At 36.3% G+C, this 21,070-nt stretch overlaps 1 protein-coding gene across 4 annotated transcripts in view; it reads left to right on the top strand.

Annotated features, from left to right (window-relative positions):
- LOC150075877 (uncharacterized) overlaps nucleotides 1-21,070 on the top strand; it is a 506,816-nt gene that overhangs the window by 286,765 nt on the left and 198,981 nt on the right. For 3 of the 4 annotated variants that reach the window (XR_016547834.1, XR_016547832.1, XR_016547833.1), the window contains exon 3: nucleotides 18,689-19,026. Coding sequence is in view for 1 of the 4 variants with exons in the window: in XM_090387816.1 (XP_090243942.1) it covers nucleotides 18,689-18,954 (266 nt within the window). In the remaining 3 variants the exon portion in view is untranslated. The remainder of the gene's footprint in view (nucleotides 1-18,688; nucleotides 19,027-21,070) is intronic. The other variant, XM_090387816.1, reaches the window with a different exon arrangement.

Genomic DNA, 21,070 nt, shown 5'->3' with positions numbered 1-21,070 from the left:
CAGCCTTTCCAAGTACACAGTGGAGGTGAGAGGTCAGGCACCTCAGATCAAAACTTGGTGATGGTCTTATCTCTGATGGAATTTTTCACTCGTGGCCATTCTCAACTTAGTTGGTTGGCAATACAAGAATTCAAAATGGGATAATCTGCTAGATTTCTTTTCTCTTTTCCTTGTTTAGATTAGTGTTTTAAATTTTTTGATGTCAACATTTGCTCAAATTGTGTCTGAAATTATTCTTGTATTGATGAATTCCTTTATTCCACACTCCACCTTTAACACCACATCATTTATCGAAACCTTGATTTTCTAATAAATGTGCTAAGGCTGTTCAAGAAAAGAATGTTGCATATTGCAATTGGATTGCATGCAAATCCCCAACTTTATTTTCTCTCAACATCAGAGCTCAAAACAATTGCAAAGCAGTTATTAATCAGCCCAAATTAGATTCTGAATAGACTAAGGACAAAATATCTGCTTCTTTTCCAAATGGTAGTCGAGCATTCCGGTCTTTTGCCAAATCAATTGGCTGCAAATTTTGCCCATCTCTGCTCCCACCACTGTGAAAACCTGTTAGTTCCATTGTCACTTCAGCTAAAGATAAAGCTAAAGCCAACCCATTAACGTTTTTTTTTCTTCTGGGGAAAAAAAAAAGTACATTGTTAGTATGATAGCTGTATCATGAGTGGAATAAATGGTTAGTATGTGTTGTTCTAGCAGGCCCCCCCCCTCCAAATTCAACTGTAGTGGGGAAACCTACATGGGACCCCCCCCCCCCCCACACACACTACTGACACCATTCTCTCTCATTTTTGACATGGTGTGGGATAATATGCTGACACCAGCTACAGCTGGTCTGGCCGGTGTGGGATTATTCATAGGGAACCACTGTCCTCAGTGTGATCTCTGCCCAACATAGGCACCTTAACCCTATGCTTTTACAATAGGCCCAGCACCAAACCCTGGGGAACTTCACTAATAACATTAGTCCACGTAGAGCCATGTGCATTTATTACTACTCTCTGCCGTCTCCCACTCAACCATCACTTTATCTATTGCAGCAACTTGCCTTTAATGCCATACTGCTCCAATTTGTACAGCAGTCTTCCATGTGCAACAGTATCAAAAGCTTTCCTGAAATCCATGTACAGTCCATTCCGGTTATTTGGAACATATCGAGACTAGTGCATTTTGGCCCAATTAAGCGGCTGCCCCAATTATCCAAAGTTTCACGTAAATAGTTAAAAATACAATGTACCTTCCCTTTTTACAATTAGTTCACTGTACAATCAAATCACGTTATGATGAACTCACCATAGTAAAGTATCATTCACTATACAATGTGCAGTAAGCGCCGGTCATTGTGATCACGTTTGGGAATTGAATTTTAATTCTATTAAACAGCGATTCTAATTAGAGAAAATAGGACGAATATTATCCACAGGCTATAAAAGTAAAGATATATTAAGCACAAATTTACCATTTATTACCTTACCAATTAAGAAATTAAATGATACGTGAAAATCGGAAGAATATACGTGATAATCGGGATAATTAATACGTACTGTAATATGTGCATACGAACTAGTTGACATTTCTGTTCACTGATATATGTGGGTGGGGGTTAAAATTTAAAACAATAAAAAGATAAGCAATCAATAACAAAGAACACGGCACACACAAATAGCAAGTAACACGATATGCGCAAGTGAGAACGGAGTAACGAGTTACAAAGCTTTAAAAATAGGAATGAAGAGATCTGAAAATTAATTTTTTTTATATGAATGAAGATTTCCTGGAAGTGTAAACACATTTCACCATAATAACCCACAGAATTCCAGCTGTCGGTATTATCGCAAATTCAGTAAGATCGAGTTTACTGTCTGTTTATGATAGATTTCACTAACAGAAAAGCCCAATAAACAGTGGTTATGACCTCCAGAATTTTGACCAAACCACGTGGTACCATCGGAGACAATCATAGGGTAATCTCCAGTGCTGCGGTCTCCTGCCCTGATTAAACGACATGCTGTCCCAATTAAGCGAAGTAAACCCTGGCTATTTTCTCGAATGGTTTCTGTTTTTTAAGATTTGCCCCAAATAAACGGCTGCCCCGATTAACTGGTGGCCCAAATAACCGGAATCCACTGTATTTGATACCAAAATTATTTTTTGCATCCAATTCCTTTGCGACCACATCGTAGTATCCAATCAGATTGGTCTGACAAGACTTCCCCTTAACAAAACCATGTTGTCTGAACTATTACCGCAGTCTTGTCTATGTGAGCCTGTATCACCTCTTTAACCAGTGACTCCATTATTTTCCCTGGAACAGAAGTTAAACTAACAGGTCTATAATTATTTCTTGTCACCCATTTGAACACCCTTTGTGAATTGAGGATACATTTACACATATTCTGTCCATGGGTGATAATTGTGAAGTCAGGTATGAAGTTCTCTGATCAATGCAGACAGGCTGTCAGGGCAGCTAATGGGGTTTTGTCAGTGATATACAGGAATTTTTCTAGCTGGGATAATGAGGTGATTATTCCATTGTATAAGGCTATGGTTAGGCTACACCTTGAGTACTGTATACAGGAGGCCTCATTTTAGGAAGTTTGTAGCACTGCTGGAACGAGTACAGAGAAGCAGAGCAATGTGATTGGTGAATGGAACAAATGTTGCGCTTATGAAGAAAGAGCTTACGTTCTGCAAATTGCCGCGTCTCGAGACACTAGGCACATGCGATGTGATCTGATTGAGGGTGTATATGGCCTTGAATGGGTTGAGCAGGCTGAATGCTGATGGGATTCTTCTGCTTGCTCAGATTACACATATGAGTGGTGCACAAATTCAAATTGAGAAATTGCTGTTACAGAATAGATGTATAGAAATTTCTCTTGGCCAGCAGGTGGTTGATTGCTAGAACAAACTTCCATTTGTACAAGTTGATAGCTTAAATAAATTCAACGAAGAACTAGATAGACTATTGGAATGAATGGATAAGTGAAATGGGATTTTTTTTTTTTTTTTTTTTTTTTGGTTGCTGTTTTATAAGCATGCTTTCTTGCATTATGTCACAATAATGCTAATACGAAACCTTTGTTTTTCAATAAAGGTGCTAAGGCTCTTCAAGGTAAGAACATTGCAATTGGTTTGCATATGAATTTCTGGGTTAATTTTCTACCCATATTAAAACTCACAATAATTGTAAAGCAGTTATTAATCAATCCAAAAGAAATTTTGAACAGACTAAGAGTAAAAAACTTGCTACTTGTCCAAAGAATAGTCGAATTGTCTAGTCTCTTGCCAACGTGCAGCTGTGAGTAGCACATGCTTCTTGATTAGACCGGGGTTTGAGCTCGTGACCACCAAATATGGAGTATGCAGAAAGGTCAGGGAATGACCATCGAATAACCCTGGAACAATATGGCCTTAGTTGCTAATGCTCCAAATAACAAACAAACAAACAAACAAACACCATTCTTGCCAACTTTTACCCATCCATACTTCCATTCCTTTTAAAATCTAATGGTTCTATTGCCACATCAGCTAAAGATAAAGCCAACCTGCTAGCATTCTACTTTTCTTCTAGCTACAAGAGCTATTGTATAAGTCAGTGGTCAGGCCGCATCATGAATACTGCATACAAGTCTGGAGGCTTGATTTTAGGAAGGGCCACCATCATCATCATTCAGTAGTTCCTGTGGTCTTCCCTCAAAAGGATTTCAGTTGATTTTTGATCTGTCTTGGTACCATGGATGCTCCAGATCCTGAAAGCATTTTCCCACTTATTCTCAAAACCTTTACTTCTGAGCTATCTCCTGTTCTGTGTCACTTTTTTTTTTTTTTTTTTTTTATGCATACCTTGTGTTTGCAAATTTGCTCGTATCCAGCCAGTTCCCAAAAAGGGGTAAGAAATACCTCTCATCCAATTATCCATTGAACTCATCTCAACTTTTTCAAAAAAAAAAAAAAAGGAGAAATCCATTATCTTTCAACTCTTAAACTATTTTGAAACTTTTGATCTGATAATGATCACCATTACAGATTCCGTCAAAGTCGATCCACTGGTGATATGTATTCACTTGTTTTACCATTTGTGGAGAAATATAGTGGAAAGGTTTGGCGAAACTCAAGTAGTTACCCATGAAATTTCTAAGGCTTTTGATCATGTTTAACATAAAGGTCTAAACAAGCTTCTCTGTTATGGACTGCAGTCTGTGTTTTGCAAATAGGTATCCAGTTTTCTCTCAGACCGCTCACTGCAGGTTATGTTATATGGTTCTCTGTTTTCTAACTTTACCACCAATAGTGCTCCCCAAGGTTCATTTCATTTTCCTACTCGCTTTCTCTTGTGTATTAATGACTTTCCATTGTCTTGAAATCCTATTCATAGTTTTGCAGATGATCATAGGCATAGATTGTTGATGATAGCAAGTTACATTCCACTTTTCAGTTTGAGAAACCTTACCTACACAATCAGCTTCATCTACTTGATTAACCATCACTAAATCCTTAAATGCTGATCTCAAATTAATTCTTCAGTGCGGTAAAGATAACTTGGTTAATTTACATCCTTATAAAACTCAGTCCTGTCTTATATCTCATAAAAGGAGTCTGCTACTCCTGTTATTATTATTCATGACACTCAGATCTCTAGACGTAATATCCATGTTAAGCATTATTTTGACTTGTAATCTCTCTCTATATCTCTCTTGGTATAAGCACAACTGGAATATTGCTTTCTTGGAATATAAAAAGCTGGAATATATTTCTTTCTTTCAAAAAGCTACTCACTCTCTACAAATCTCAAATCTGTCCTATCATGGAATGTTTCTCCCACATGTGTGGTTGCTGCTCCCACAACCTTTCACCAGATTCTAGACTGTGTTCAAAAGAGGGGTAGTCAGGTTAATTAATGACCCTACTCTTACAAGTTCTTTCTCAGTCTCATAGACATTCTGTTGCTACTGTATGCCTTTTCTGTGGATTCCATATGCTGTTTATCTCTGTTGCTATCTATGATTCTTCCTCTCACCCAAACCGGTCTGAATACTTGTTGTAAGCATCCATTCACTGTCCAACTTCAAATTTGAATGAATGTACCTCATCTCTTAATGATACTCTTGAGTTGTATCTATAATTCAGTATGTATGGTATTATAAATATATGGCAGTGTTTCCTGAATTTTCCAGATACAATAAATAAATAAATTAATTAATTAAAAATCTAGCTTTCAATTTATTGAACGTACTTTTCTTTTTCCATTTTTCTCCCTTGAACTTCTGCTTTCTGGAACAACCTTCACATGTATTTGCTGAAAATGCTAGTGTATAGAAATGCAAGTCTGATGTGAACAAGTATCATCTGTATTCTCAACTTTATAATTTTGAAGTTGAGAATACAGATTCAACCTAGAGTACTTCTCATCACCACCCATGGTACTGAGAAGTACTGTAGATGCTATTATATGTTTTGTTTGGTGTTTTCATTGAGAAAAAAGATGGAAAAAAAACCAAAGGCTCTTCTCTGTAAAATCCTAGGTTTAATGAAACAGTTGATGCAAGCCCTGAATAAAGAAGGAAATTGTTTTTTAAATATGTTTGCACTAAATTCCCATTGCTTATATATAAGAAAATCAAAGCAGGAATTTTTGCTGTCAAATCTGCAAGCTGCTGTTATATAACTCTGTATTTGAAGAATCCATAAGCAAAACTGAAAGAGATGTTTGGACTGGATTTTTGGGAAACAATAAACACCCGGGGTTTTAAGATTTGTTGAATTATATGCTGAAAAAGTTCAGAAAATTAGGCTTCAGTTTTGAATATTCAGGTTAGGCCCTCCACTATTTCCATAGAAATTTGGTAGTTTAAGTGAAGAGCAATGGAAAAATTCCATCAGGATGTAAATGGAATGGAATCTCAGTATTAAGGCTGACGACATCTGGATGTTAAAAAGAGGAACAGCTAAGAAGCTGTTTATTAACCTCAAGAAGCCTTTTGACTTTATCAGGTAGCTAGTTAGCTGCCTGACAAAGTCTAAAAGGCACAAGTTTAACTCAGTCTAGCATATAAGTCCAGTTTGTGGCCATTTTTGCTTGATGGAGGAAATAATCTTTGATATTTCTGTTTTTATGTATTTTTATATAAAAATAACGTATTTGTAAAATTTGCAAAAATAAAAATTAAACCAGAAGGTGCTTTCACCAATATTTTTATTATTTTTTTTAATTTATAAAAAAAAATTGATTTTATAGAGCAAATTTCAAAACTTTCAAAAAATTGCCATTAAAACTATAGTTCATATTTCCTATCAGCAGCAAAACATCAGAGAAATGTTCTTAAAATGTAGGTTTGTGTTATTGCTTCTCTGTAGTTCTAGTTTTTCATTTATGACACTATATTTTATAGGAAATCCTTTCATCAAAGATTTGCATGTAAAATGTCAAAATAGTGTGTCAGTAAAGTTCCCAGACTGGTGCTGTTGCAGTCATATTTGATGAGTTTGAAAATAAATGGAAATGGATTGTTGTAGTTCAAACTTCCTCTAACAGATGGTGGTGCAGAGATTGTTCAGTAGGCCAACTGCTTACAAGTAACAGCCAGTTTCATTAGTAGTGTTAATGTTCCGTGTCACGACTTTGCAATGGAGCATTGAATAATTATCAAATTTTGTTTTAAACTGGGAAAATTAAATCTTCAAAAGAAACATGTGAAATGTTAAAATCTGTTTATAGTGATGGATTGTTAAGTCCAACCAGTTGTGTTTGAATAATACAAGTGGTTTCAATAGACATGAGAATGTTCACACTGATCCAAGAAGTGGACTTCTGTCAACGTCTCAAAATGAGGACAGAGTTGCAAAAGTTTGGGAAATTGTGGCGAGTGATTGGTGTTTGATCTTCAGAATGATGGCTGGTCTGTTGGATATGAATAAGATGATTCATCAAATTCCAGATATTATATCAGTCTGTCTTCTGCAATAGAGGCTTGACGTAGCTGAGTGGCCAGGAGTGCGAGTGCAGTAGCACACGCTCTTTGAGTGGACTGTGGTTCGAGCCCATTACTGCTAAATACGATTAACAATTTGTATTGATTTATTTATTGTAAACTCTACTGGCATGGTGGTCGTGCCGGAGTATAAACAAGAACATATTTTTTTTTTTTTTTTTTTTTAATCAGTATCTTCCCCATCAATTTATCCCAGTGTAGAATGGTCTGTATTAAGTGATCTCTGTTATAACAGTGATTTATTTTCACGTATGGAACACCAAGATTATATTGAATTTTAAGAAAGATAACTGGAATGACTAATGTGATTAATCAAGCTGGATAAGCAGTTAGTTCAGATCTTAACTATAGATAATGCTGCTGCTCCATGTATGTAACTGACAAATTGTTGCAGCCATCAAATGCAGCACTACCTCAAAGAAGTAAGGCAAAGCAGATGTATAATAACAGATGTGTGTCAGGAAGGGGGGAAAAGCACAAAATGAATTTTGAAAATATCCAACTACAGCTAAAATCATTGCATGTAAAGTAAAGTAGCTAAGTTGAAGTGAGCAGAAACACAAAAAATCATTCTTGGGTCATGTTTATGCCATACTCCAAGAACTAAAATTCTGGTTTAGTGTGGAAATGGATTCAGATGTTGCAAGGCAAGCATTCTAGTATACAATCTTCAATATTTTAAAACAGACAGGATCATCCTATAAATTTTTGCTGATTCTTTCAACTATATCAGAACTTAAAGTCAACAGTATGAATTTTAAAAGATTTAAAAAACACAATCTGAATAAAAAATCAAATTGAACTTTTCGACTATTATACCTCACTAATATAATTTATGATCATTTATAAAAGAGGAACTAATTACAGCCATAAACAATCTACTTAAGAGTGCTGCAGGACTAGATTGTATATATTATACTATGATATAATCTAAACTCTGTTTCTCTGGATACCCTACTGGCTTTATATAATTGAAATTTTTAAATAACTTGCATTTCCTAAAGCTAGAAAAAGAACCTTATGCATAGAACTGTTGTCTCATTTCCCTAACCGGCTTATTAGATAAAATCCTTGAATTTTATATAGGAGACTGATATGGTTGTTGGAAACGAGAATGTTTTATCACTTCACTAATTTGGATTCAAGAAAAATAGATCAACCCTTGACTTACAATGTCAAAGTTGAAACATATCTAAGAAATTTTTTTTTTATTAGAAAGCAATATATAAGGGTGGCTAATCAAAGACTTCAGAAAACGATTGATGCAAAATGTAGAGTTGGAATCCTGCAAGATTTATTTAATCTAGGATACGGAGAGAATTCCTTAATTCATAGAGAACTTTCTTTCTCCCAGATATTTTGAAGTGCAATATAAAGACTGATCGTAAGTAAAATCAAATATGGACACAAAGGAAAGCTTTTGGTACTGTTGCACATGGAAGACGAGTGATAATCAATGGACACTGCTCTTCGTGGACTAATGTTATTAGTGGAGTCCCCCAGGGCCCAGTGTTGTTTTCTGTATTTATCATTGATATTGATGAAGGTGTGTTAGGGTTAATGTCTAAGTTTGCAGATGGCAAGAAGTTTGGCAGGGTTTTTAATGACAGTAATGATAGTACACTACTGCAACAGGATCTAGAAAAGTTGATCAGATGGGCGGAGAGGCGGCAACTGAAGTTTAACATTGACAAATGTAAAGTACTGCATATGGGTAGCAGTAACCCCTGAGTGTAGTATCAACTGTATGGTACTACACTCAGGGTAGTAGAGAATGAAAAGGACCTGGGAATAATTGTGCTGTCGGATATAAAGTTTTTTGAGCAGTGCAGACAGGCTGAAAGAGTATCACATGGTGTCTTGTCAATGATATACAGAAATTTTGCTAGCAGGGATAAGGAGATGATTGTCCCCTTGTATAAGGCCATCATCAGGCCACACCTTGAGTACTGCATACAGGTCTGGAGGCGTCATTTTAGGAAGGATGTAGAGCTGCTGGAACAAGTACAGAGAAGGGTTGCTCTTACCAAGAAATACTTACATTCTGCAAATTATAGCATCTGGAGACTAGGCACCTGCGAGGTGATTTAATTAAGGTGTATAAGTCCTTGAATGGTTTGAGCAAGCTCAATGTTGATAGAATTCTTTCTCTTGCTCAGATTACTCACCTGAGGGGACATTTCAAATTGAGGATTTAAATTTAAAAGGATTGAGGGGGACATAAATTTAAAAGGACTTTAAAAAATTTTTTTTTTTTTTTTTTTTGGCTGATGCTATATAAACTTGCTTTCTTGCATCATATGCCTCTACTGATGCTAAGAAATAATGGAAATAATAGGAAAGCCGAGTTAAAATCAACAGTTATTCACTTCTGTAGACTTTATGCTATGCTTTTCACCCTGTGTTCTATTTAAATAACTTCCTCATTTTGAGGTTTAACCTTAAGTGGTGTGCAAACTGTGGGGCGTGACCCCCAGAGGGGTTGTGAGGTAAATTAAAGGGGTTGCCGAAATTTTTAAATTAATTAATTTTTTGTGTACATAAAAGCTAAAAACCTGTTGTTAAAATTGCCTTTTCAGTACTGTAGGCGTAAAGACTTTGCTACTTGAAGTTAGTCTGAGATATGAATGAACCCTACTGTCTACTCTGTCGGGAGTATGCCTTAATTTGCTCACTGGCTATGGACACACACACACACACACACACACACACACACACACACACAAAAAGCAGTTGACTAGTGTGACTTCTCAGTATGTATTAATACTTCTCAGTACTACTCAACATTTGAGTAGTACTGAGAAGTATTACTCATTTAATCCCTTTAGCTCTTAATTTATGCTTCCTACAACATAAATTCTCAAATTACTTGTACTGTATTGCCTAAAGGCTAGAGATGTAAATGTCCAGTAGCAGTAAATATACATAGCAAGTGTGTATATATAGTACTCAAGCTTTATTCTGCTTCGTAATTTGGTGCATTCTCCCTGCTGCAATAAAAATGATTTCAATTATGCATGGAGAAAAGTACAGCTGTGATCTAAAAACCATTCCTCTGTCCAGAGACACTGTCTCGCGACATATTGCAGTTATTGGCAGCATAAAATTCAATTTATTAAATCGATTGAGAGAAAGTCCAATTCTTGCAATACAGTTAGATGAATCCACTGATATTTCAATCAGATATTTTTGTATATGTCGGATATGACTACGAGGGGGATATTTGGGAGGATTTTCTATTTTGCAAAGCTTTGGAAGGAAGAACGATGGGAGAAGATTTTCAATGTTATTAATATTTTATTTCAAGCAAATGATCTAATGTGGAACAACTGTGTTGCGATTTGTACTGATGGCTGCATTAAATAAAGGTTTAAAAGGCAAAGTATAGGAAATTGCTCAAAATATAGTTTTTAATGATTGCATTTATACCATTAGTAGTGAATAAAATGCAAACTGAATTGGATGAAGTTTTGAAAGATGCAGTAAATGCCATCAACTTTATTGAAAGTTTAAGCTTAAATAGCGGGCTTTTCACTATACTTTTGAATGAAATGGGATCCACTTATGAAACACTTCTTTTATATACGAAAGTGAGGTGGTTGTCCAGTGGTAAAATGTTGTGACGTCTTTTTGGCCTCAAACATGAAGTTTTATTGTTTTTATCAGATACAGATCAGAACCTTGCTTAATTTTTTTACAATTAACAAATGGCTAGGAAAACTTAGCCACTTTGTTGATATATTTGAAAAACTTTATGATTTAAATTTAAGTCTTCAAGGACAAGGAACAAATATATTAATACTCAGAAGCTTTCAAAAATAAACTTAACCATTGGAAAACTGAATTTGAGCATAATAATACTGAAATGTTCCCATGTTTTTCTGATTTTGTTAATAGCAATAATATTGATATTTTACAATTTAGAGATATCATTGCCTTCCCACCTAACAATGCTAATTATGAATTTTTCCAAACGATTTAATGTGTCTCCAGAAAAAAAAAAAAAAAAAACCCTTTGCTTTTGAAATTCGTGAACCTTTTGCTTTTGAAATTCTTCATATCCCAAAATTACCATTGAGCAAAATGAAGATCCATAGACCTGTCATCTGACAAAGCATTACATGCTCGTTTAAAGACTATACTTTGTGAAAAATTTTGGTTTTTTCTTTGAGTTGAGTATCCAGAATTATCAAAAATGGCGATACAAAGATAAATATGTAGAGATAAACCTCACATAAATATCTAGACCTTTCGGGTCTACATATTTATGCGAGGTGTGCTTCTCAAAATTAAGAGGTATTAGAGAGAGGTATTAGAACCTATAGTACTTAGTACCATGCTTGGGTTGGAGGTTGAGAAGACGAAAGAAGATATTTGTTGACATTCGACTTGAACTTCTGTAGATTGTAATTTTCAGGAAATACGTATGAAGGAAGATTGTTCCAGAAAACGGCAGTTGAATGAATAAATGAGGAAGATGAAAAGTTGGTTCTGTGGGTTTGAAGTTGGACAGTAAATGGATGTTGGCTGGTGGCGGCACGTGTTTGGACTGTTTTGAAAGAGAGAGCGGGAATTATAGAAGCCAGTTCAGAAGAACAGTGCCCATAGAAGTATCTGTAGAAGAGGCACGCAGCAGAAACAGTACATCTATGAGAAAGCGAGTGGAGAGACTCTGTTAGAGATGAATCATTAATTAACCTAACTGCCCTCTTCTCAATGGAATCAGGAAGCCTGAGAGAGGTTTTGGGGGCATCACCCCAGATGTGGGAACAATATTCCATGGCAGGGCGGATTTGCGATTTATACAGAGTGAGCAGCTGTTTGGAAGAAAAGTAACGCCGAGAGCGAAAGAGAAAACCAAGGTCTTTTGCAAAGTGATGCAGAGGAAGCAATATTTGTAATGTGCTTGTGCCAAGAGAGATTAGAAGTCAGGGTAATCCCCAAAAGAGATATATCATTTTGCCTAGAAATCGGAGTGTCACTAAAGATAAGCATAGGAGCAGAAGAATCCTTTTTGCGAGATATAAGACAAGACTGAGTTTTAGAAGGGTTGAAATCAACTAAGTTGTCTTTGTCCCACTGGAGAATTACCTGAAGATTGGCATTTAAGGAATTGGTAGCAGATTTTCGAGAAGTTGAAGCTGATTGAGCAGGACAGGTTTCTCAAAATGGAAAGTTGAATGCAACGTGCTATCATCGGCAAAACTATGGATAGGATTTCCAGTCAATGGAAGAAGGTCATTGATATACAGAAGGAAAAGAGTGGGGGAAAGAACTGAACCTTGGGGGACACGGGCATTAGTGGAGAAGTTAGAAGACAGAGAGCCATCTGCCATCACCCTCAGTGAGCGATCAGAGAGAAAACTGGATAACCAATTACTAAAAACAGTTGGCAAACCATAAGATGGAAATTGTTTAGAAGACCTTTATGCCAAACACGATCAAAAGCCTTTGAGATGTCAAGAGCAACTACTTGTGTTTCACCGAACCTTTCCATTGAATTGGTCCATAAATGGGTAACATAAGCCAGAATATCACCAGTGGATCGACACTGACGGAATCCATACTGGTGATCGTTGATCAGACGGAAGGTTTCTAGGTAGTTTAAGAGTTGGCAGTTAATTGATTTCTCCATTACTTTAGAAAGAGTAGAAGTAATTGCAGTGGGACGATAATTGGATGGGAGGGATTTATCACCCTTTTTAGGAACTGGCTGGATATGAGCAAATTTCCAAGCAGAAGGAAAAACACCTTTGGAATAAGAAAGTGAAAAAAGGCAGCAAAGAATAGGAGTAAGTTCAGGAGCACAGGTTTTGAGACCAAGTGGAGAAATACCATCAGGACCTGGAGCTTTCTTAGCATCAAGATTCATCAAAATGTTTTACCGAGTTGTTTTACCAAGATCATTAATATGAGCTGGAAGAAAAATGGGATGCTAGCAGGTCAGCTTTATCCTTGGCTGAAGTGACAACAGAACCATCTGGTTTGGACAGAGGTGGGAGCAGAGATGGGCAAAAGTTGCGGCCAATAGCTTTGGCAAGAGACCAGAATGCTCGGCTACCATTAGGGCAAGAAGCAAGTTTTCTACTCTTAGCCTGTTCAAACTCTAGTTTGGACTGATTAATAACTGCTTTACAATTGTTGCGAGCTTTAGTTTAGGCAGAAAATGAAACTGAAGAATTAGAAACAAGCCAATTACGATATGCAACATTCTTCTCTTGAACAGCCTTAGAACATTTATTGGAAAACCAAGGTTTAGATAAGGGACGAGATTTTAAAGTGGAGTGTGGGATAAAGGATTCCATTCATGCAAGAATAATTTCATTAACACGATCTGAGCAAACGTTGACATCAGAAGTTTTGAAACAGTAATCCGACCAAGGAAAAGAAGAAAAGAAGTCTCGCAGGTCATCCCATTTTGCATTCTTGTAATGCCAAACAACACGAGGTTGGGAATAGCCATGAGATGAAGGTTCCATTGGAGAAGAGACAATCACCAAGTTGTGATCTGAAGAGCCTAAAGGACCTCTCACTTCGACCGTGTACTTAGAAGGGTTGTTTGTGAGAAAAAGATCAAGCGTATTGGCTGTATGATTAGGATTGTCCAGTATTCTCGTAGGTAAATGAACAATCTGTGCTAGGTCATTAGTAATTGCAAAAGCCTCAGCATCTCGACCTGCTGGGTCGGTGTGACTAGAAAACGGAAGCCAGCTGGAGTTGTGAACATTAAAATCACCAAGGAAAATTAGGCAGCAAACACAAATAAAGGACATTCTTATCAAAACTAAAGAACTAAAATGGACTTGGGCAGGATACATAGCTCAGTGATGACAGATGGACTAAGAAAATAACAGAATAGTACCCAAGCTGAGCTAAAAGAAAACCTGGTAGACGACAACAGAAATGGACAGGTGAAATTTTCGAGTTCATGGGTAGTAAATGGATGGCTGCTGCACAAAACAGAATTAACTGGAAAGTTGCTGGAGAGGCCTTCATCCTGTAGTGGACTGAAAATGGCTGATGATGAATTCCATAGCAAAAGTTGGCATAGATGATTATGAATAATCGTTGGCTAAGAGAGTATAGAACAGGGAGAGTTTTTCTTATATGTGAATACAGTTAAGAAAAGAATCACAGATCCTAGACAAATGCAAGACTCATGGATTGCATCAGCGGCATCCAGTTGGACAAAACTACCAGCTGAAGACTAATGAAGAGATGGAAGCTATGACAGAGGAACAGACATACAAATATCTGGGGATGATGCAATCCCGTCAGTTAGAATATAGGAGATCAAGGCCCGCCTGATGGAGAAATACCATCAGAGACTGAGAAGCCTGCTAAAATCAAAGGTGAATGGCAGGAATGTGGTTGCATTAGTACTGAGACTTATGCAGTCTCAGTACTGATGTACTCCTTTGGGATCATAGATTGGACCAACACCGAGCTGGAGGAGATTATGAGATCGACCAAGATAATGACGAACAAGAGTCTCTAATACCCCCTGAAGTCGGCCATTGTGAGACTTGTAAAGAAAGGAGGAGGGAGAGGATTGACCAACCTCATTGAATAAGCGAAGGCAGTTAAATACATGCAGGCTTACTTCCAGGAAAACAGCACCAATCTAACAAGCCATAAGAAAGATAGACAAATGGCATACAACACTCATGTTGAACAGAAGAAACAGACAGAAAGGTGGGCGAAGTAGACACTCCATGGCAGACACTACAATAACCTCTATCAGGACTATATAAATAGGATGGCTTGCAATGCTTGGCTCACGAATGGAAGGCTCTTCTCCGAGACTGAAGGATTCATGCTCGCCATCCAAGAACAGGTAATAAACATAGGAACTACAGGAAATGCATCACTAAGAACCCTGGAATAACAGATAACACATATTCACAATGCCACCTGTTCCCAGAAACAACCAGCACATCACAGCAGGATGCAGGGTGATCACCCAGATGGATTACACTCATAGACACAACAAAGTGGCTAGGATAATACATCAGAAGTTAGCATAAAAATACCAGCTGAACAAAGAAAGTTTACCGTATTACAAGTACAAGCCTCAGGCCGCACTAGAGACCTCTACTCACAAACTATACTGGGACCGTGCCATAATAACAATTAAGACGATTCTGCACAACAGACCTGACATAACCCTTATTGACAAGAAGGAAATGGCTGCGTACCTGATTGATAAAGCAGTGGCTGATGCCAGCAACCCCAAGAAAACATACAAGGAAAAGATCAGGAAGCACTCAGACCTAAGACAGGAAGTCAAAGATATATGGCATATAGAACAAGTAATGACCAATACAATATAAAATATTGTATATATCAAAATTTATACTCTACAATATTTTCATTTCGGTTAATTGCTTTTTTTAAATTTTTATCTTACAAAAAAATAAAATCTTTAAAAAATGTTATTCCTATTACTGTAATTGTTAGACGAGGCTTTTGTTTTTATTTTATTAATTTAAATTAATTTAATTTTGTTATTATTATTATTTATTATTAGTCTTAGATATACAATATGTACCAAAAAAAAAAAAAAAAGAAAAAGAAAACTGTACAATTTTGGGTACCTCATTACTACAAACCTTGTTATTACAAAACGTGAAAATTTAGGTCCCTTAAACTTTATATTAATGAGATTTGACTGTACTAGTAACTGCACACAACCAACCACTCCATTCAAGGTGGAAACCATCTCATAAAGGAGAAAGGTTTTCAAAATAATAATAGTGTGAGGAGAGAGATGCATAGATTTTTATTTTTTTATATACAGTAATACCCCGACTTACGCTACCCCGACTTACGCGAACTCGGAGTTACGCGGTTCTTGATTTTTTCGTTTGGCAACGCTGCCGCCCACTATCTTCAAGGTCGTTTTTCATATGTTATCGATATACGGTGCGACGGCGGAGAATGAGAGCGAAAGATGAACAAAATTCAACTTTGCTGCTTTTATGTTTTTTATATCAGTGAAGGGGAAACACATTTCACCATAATAACGTAAAAACCAACACAATTCCAGCTATCGGTATAATCACAAATGCAATTAGATCGATTTCACTACCAGTTTATAACAGATTTCACTAGCAGAAATGCAACTGGATTTTTATTGTTTTATGGTAGTAACCCCTAGAAATGTGAGGTGTTAATAGCGTATCTCTGCCTTTATGGTGTTGTTTATTCAGTTGCTACATGCGCGCAGCTTTGTTTATGCGTATCAAGCGTGCCTCCTCGTTTTGTAATTGTGCTTTATTCCCTAAAAATGAGTAAAATACTTAATTAAAAGGTGTGAAAAGGAAGCGTCCTGGTGAAGACACTGCAGATTCAGAGAGAAAAAGAAAAGCAATTATCGATAAACAGAGGCGGACTGGGTCAAAAATTCTTACCCAGGAAAATTTATAGTGGCCTCATACTATGGTTTATGGCCAAAATCACACTGGCCCACCGGGGTTTCCCCGGTAAGGCTTATGGCCAGTCCGCCTCTGTCGATAGAGAAAAAATATGAAATTGTGAAATGCTTTGAGCGAAATGAAAGACCATGTGATATTGCACGTGCTACAGGCCTAAATGAAGCAACGGCGAAAAGCACATGGAACGAAGAACGCGTTATAGCTACAAAGCAAGGAATAAAAAAAAATTATTAGCTTGCTACGAAGAAATTCTGCGTGAAAAAAAGAACGCGCTGTGTTGTCAGACGAATTTGTTAGATTTTATGAAGCCATCGACATCGAAATAACTTTTTAACGTAAGTCATTTGTTTTTTTAATACATATTTTGTATTAATATGTATAAAGAACTGCAATTTTATTAATATTTTTCTTCTAAACTAGTGTTTTTGTTAGTCCTTGGTCCCAATTAAGCAAAATTTATATGTATTTATATGCAAAGTTGTACCCCGACTTACGCGAATTCAACTTACGCGATTTTCGTCGGACCCACCTATTGCGTAACTTTGGGGTATTACTGTATTTATTTATTATTAATTTTTATCATTTATTACTATGTATCTTTATTTTTATCTAGTTATTTCTTATTATTATTATATTTTTTGCTAGTGCAGCAGAAACCTGTAGATTCATTGTTCTCAATGTCTAATGTAGTGCAATAAAGCTGCAGGCTTCTGGAAAACAACCAAAGAATTAGTAAGCATTCTCTGGTTGGCCATGTTACACCATCTTTCAGTGGCAAAATTTCACCATAGAGCCATAACTTATACTATGATATCTCTAAATTATTAAGTTATTGAATTGGCTAATTAATATGCATGATTAGTGACTCACTAAATATAACTGATTGATTAATCACTTTATAAGTTTCACCATTTGTATGTGAAACATTTGAATGTTTTATAATTTTTATGTTGTTGCTTGTAAACAATATCGACACAGCAATCATTCTTCTCTTTCTTGGTGATTCCTTTCTACTTCTCTCTCTCTCTCTCTCTCTCTCTCTCTCTCTCTCTCTCTCTCTCTCTCTCTCTCTCTCTCTCTCTCTCAGGGTAACACGGGAATTTTTTTTGGCTGGTGCAGCATAAGCCTCAGGCTTCCATGCACCATATGGCTAATAATAATAAATGTTATTCCTTTTATTTGCCATAGGCTGCCTAAAAGAATATTAAATAGACCACAGGGTCATGGATTTTCAAAATGCATACACAGGTCCATATGATGGTTCAGAATGGATTGAATCATGGCATAACACCATTCTGGCTCATTGTGCAAGCCAGTAGTATCACTTAACTACTTAATTATTAAAAATAAGATATTTTATTAACAAGCACACAGTTTTATAAAATTTTTCATTTTGACTCTGGTCCTTATTTATTGTTATTTATTGTTAACCCAAAAGGTATCGTTGAAAGTGCTCAGAGTAAGGACTAAAGTAAAGCAATTGTGTGAACTATTTTTCTCTTTTCCTTACAAAGTATACTGTACTGTGTACGGTATATTTTGGAAGTGAAAATAATTTTATTTTTGCTGTATATTCACTGTATCTTTCCATATAATGTCACCTTTCTCCTGAAAAATGGCTGCACTTGTACTATATGCAGTAGGTTGCAGTTTAAAAGTGCAGTATTTTTTGGGCCTTTCTTTTTTGACATTAATATGACATGAAATCAGAAAATGCTAAGAATCATCACGTTCTAAGGTTGCCAAATTTAGGAGATTTAGCTGTATTGCTTTTGGGTTACGAGAATAAACAAAATTAAAATTTATTTTTAACCAACAACAAATAATATCCTTAGACTTTCACCAGAGGCCATTAAGGCATTATTGTAAAGAAAAAATTTTTTTATATACTCTGTGTACAGCTGGCTCCAGAGGAATTCACATCTTTTAACTGTTTTATTGCTGCCACTACAACAGTTAAAAATTCATGTTGGGCATATTGGCTTGGGCTCAGTATATCTGCATTTATTATCACAGGACTGCAGCCGCTCCACTGATGTCCCAGTGTTTTGAGAATAAAAATGTATTAATAACTTTTACTCTACAAAAATCATATGTACCAATGTTATCTGTATCTATTTATTTATATATAAATATCTTATAAACTTAAATAACTTTATTTATAAAATAATGTAAAAATGGCATTAATTTATAATGTATATGTAGCTGTTAATATGTAATTTTGCATCATTTCCTTTTCAGAAAATAGGTCAAGGATATTTTACTTCCAGTGCTCCTACTGCAGTTTAAAATTAGACGGTGTTAATCAACACAACTGTCCTGCCCTCCATCAGTCATTTCCCTGTCCAGTTTGTAGAAAAGGATTTAAAGCTCGCAAATACTTAAAGCAGCACCTTAGGATGCACTATCCTAATTCATTTCTTTGTCTTTTCTGTGGCAAGACTTTCCGCTGGAAGTATCTTTTAAGACAACATACAAGGAGAGAGCATGAGAAACAAGATCTATAAAGCAATAAAGTATATAGTTCAGTATTTTAAAGATATTGAATTATATTTCATCATAATCCTTTGGATACTTTTGTGAGTATAATACAAAGTTTTATAACTTAAAACTTAAATTTAAGCTGCATACCAATTTACTGATATTAAGTACCAAATGCACTATATAAAATATCAATATTTAAGACATTTGAATTTTGACTTCATGTTTAATTAAATTACATGTTTCATTATTCAGTGAAAAATGTGATTTAATTATGAATTACATTATTCAAAGAATGGTGTTTCATGAATTTGTATCTTCTGCAAGGGAACACTTTAAGAAAAAAACTTACCCGAAAAACCTTTTTTTTTCTTTGGATAATGCTCCTTCGCATCCCAATTGTGAGGAACATCCTTGGTCCAGCCTATGGATCAAGGTGTCCTAGGATTTCGGAAGAGATGACATAGGTGGAAGTTTTTGACTTCAGTTTTTGGGGGGGGGTAAAAAAAATAGAAGACATTTTTTATAGAATTGTTAAAAGTTTTCAATCAACATCATGGCTTGAACACATTAGAAACAGCATCATGGTATTCATTAGAATTAGTATTAGTAGAGGCATAAGATACAAGAAAGCAAGCGCAAGCTTATATAGCATCAGCAAAAAAAAAAAAAAAAAAAAAAAGTTCCCATTTCACCCATCCATTCGCTCCAAATGCTTGTCTAGTTCTGCCTTGAACTTATTTAGTTTTCAAACACCACTACGGCAGTTGGAAGTTTGTTCCAACTATCAATCACTCGCTGGCTAAAGATAAATTTCCACACATCTGTTCTATAATTGTCTTTCCTCAATTTGAATTATATGTCCCCTCAGCTGAGTAATCTGAACAAGAGGAAGAATCCCATCAGCATTGAGCTTGCTCAAATCATTCAAGGCCTTATACACCTCAGTTAGATCACCTAGCAGGTTCCTAGTATCCAGATGCTGCAATTTGCAGAAACTTAAGTCTTTCTTGGTAAGAACAACCCTTTGTTCCACTCCCCGTTGTCTTTCTCTGTACTTGTTGCAGCAGCTCTACACCCTTCCTGAAATGAGGCCTCCAGAGAGCTGTATGCAGTACTCAAGGTGCGGCCCAACCATTGCCTTATACAAGGGGGCAATCACCTCCTTATAAAACGTCATATCTGACCGCACAATTGCCCCAGGTCCTTATGTATTGAGTATTGGGGGGGGGGGGGTAGAGAGATTATCTACTGATCAGTGTGCTTCTAAAAAATTTATAGAAGATTTAGAGTCGTTTAGCAACAGAGAAAAATGAATTGCAGTACAACTCTGCAATTTAAACAACTCTACAGCCTTTTAAAATGCACTGCTTGCTTGATGTTTGTCGAGCAATTGGGTACAGGACATGATATTGCTATGGGGGATGTCTTTGTGTGTGCGTGATGTAAGGAAATCAGGCGACAACTCAACGTTGTTATGGACCTATTTGAGAGCTTGAAGGACAGAATGGATGCCCTCGAAGGATCTAAATTGAGAGGCCCATCAAGCTCTCAGCCACCCACATCAATTCTGATTCCATTATATCTGTAATGAGTTCCTCTTCATTTGAGCACATCTTGAACCATGCAATGTCCACATCCACTTTGGTGTAGTCTTCAAAACATGTTTCCCTCTAAATTTAAGCAAGCATACACATCCTCAAAAATTTCTTCACTGTTACTAGGCTACCCTTCATGAGATATATATTAATAGATGAAGAAGCATGTGAAGCTTCATTCAAAGCAACAAATCCAGCATGTTTGAACAGTAGTCAGCAATTAAAGAGGTAACAACCATCAGGGGTAAAGGGAAAGGTTTTTGTTTTCGTAAAGGTGACTACAGACGTCTGAGACAGTATTTAAATTCTGTACGGTGGGACCAACTGATGATGTTACCAGCGGCAAATTCAAAATGGGATGCATTCAAAGAATTAATCTTGGAAGCTACTAGGCTTTACACGCTAACTAAGAAATATTGTTCAAGGTTTAGGCCTAAATGGAGGTCAGATGAACAAATGAGACATGTGGCAGAGAAGAAAAATGCATAGGAAACATAAATTAATGGATGACATGGAAGTCTATGAAAGATATAAGGTGGTCTGT

Source organism: Mastigoproctus giganteus, chromosome 13 (assembly GCF_048544385.1).
Source record: "Mastigoproctus giganteus isolate SK-2022 chromosome 13, ASM4854438v1, whole genome shotgun sequence".
Lineage (NCBI taxonomy): Eukaryota > Metazoa > Arthropoda > Arachnida > Uropygi > Thelyphonidae > Mastigoproctus > Mastigoproctus giganteus.
Note: the sequence above shows the minus strand (reverse complement) of the source record. Positions and strands in the feature narration are given on the sequence as shown.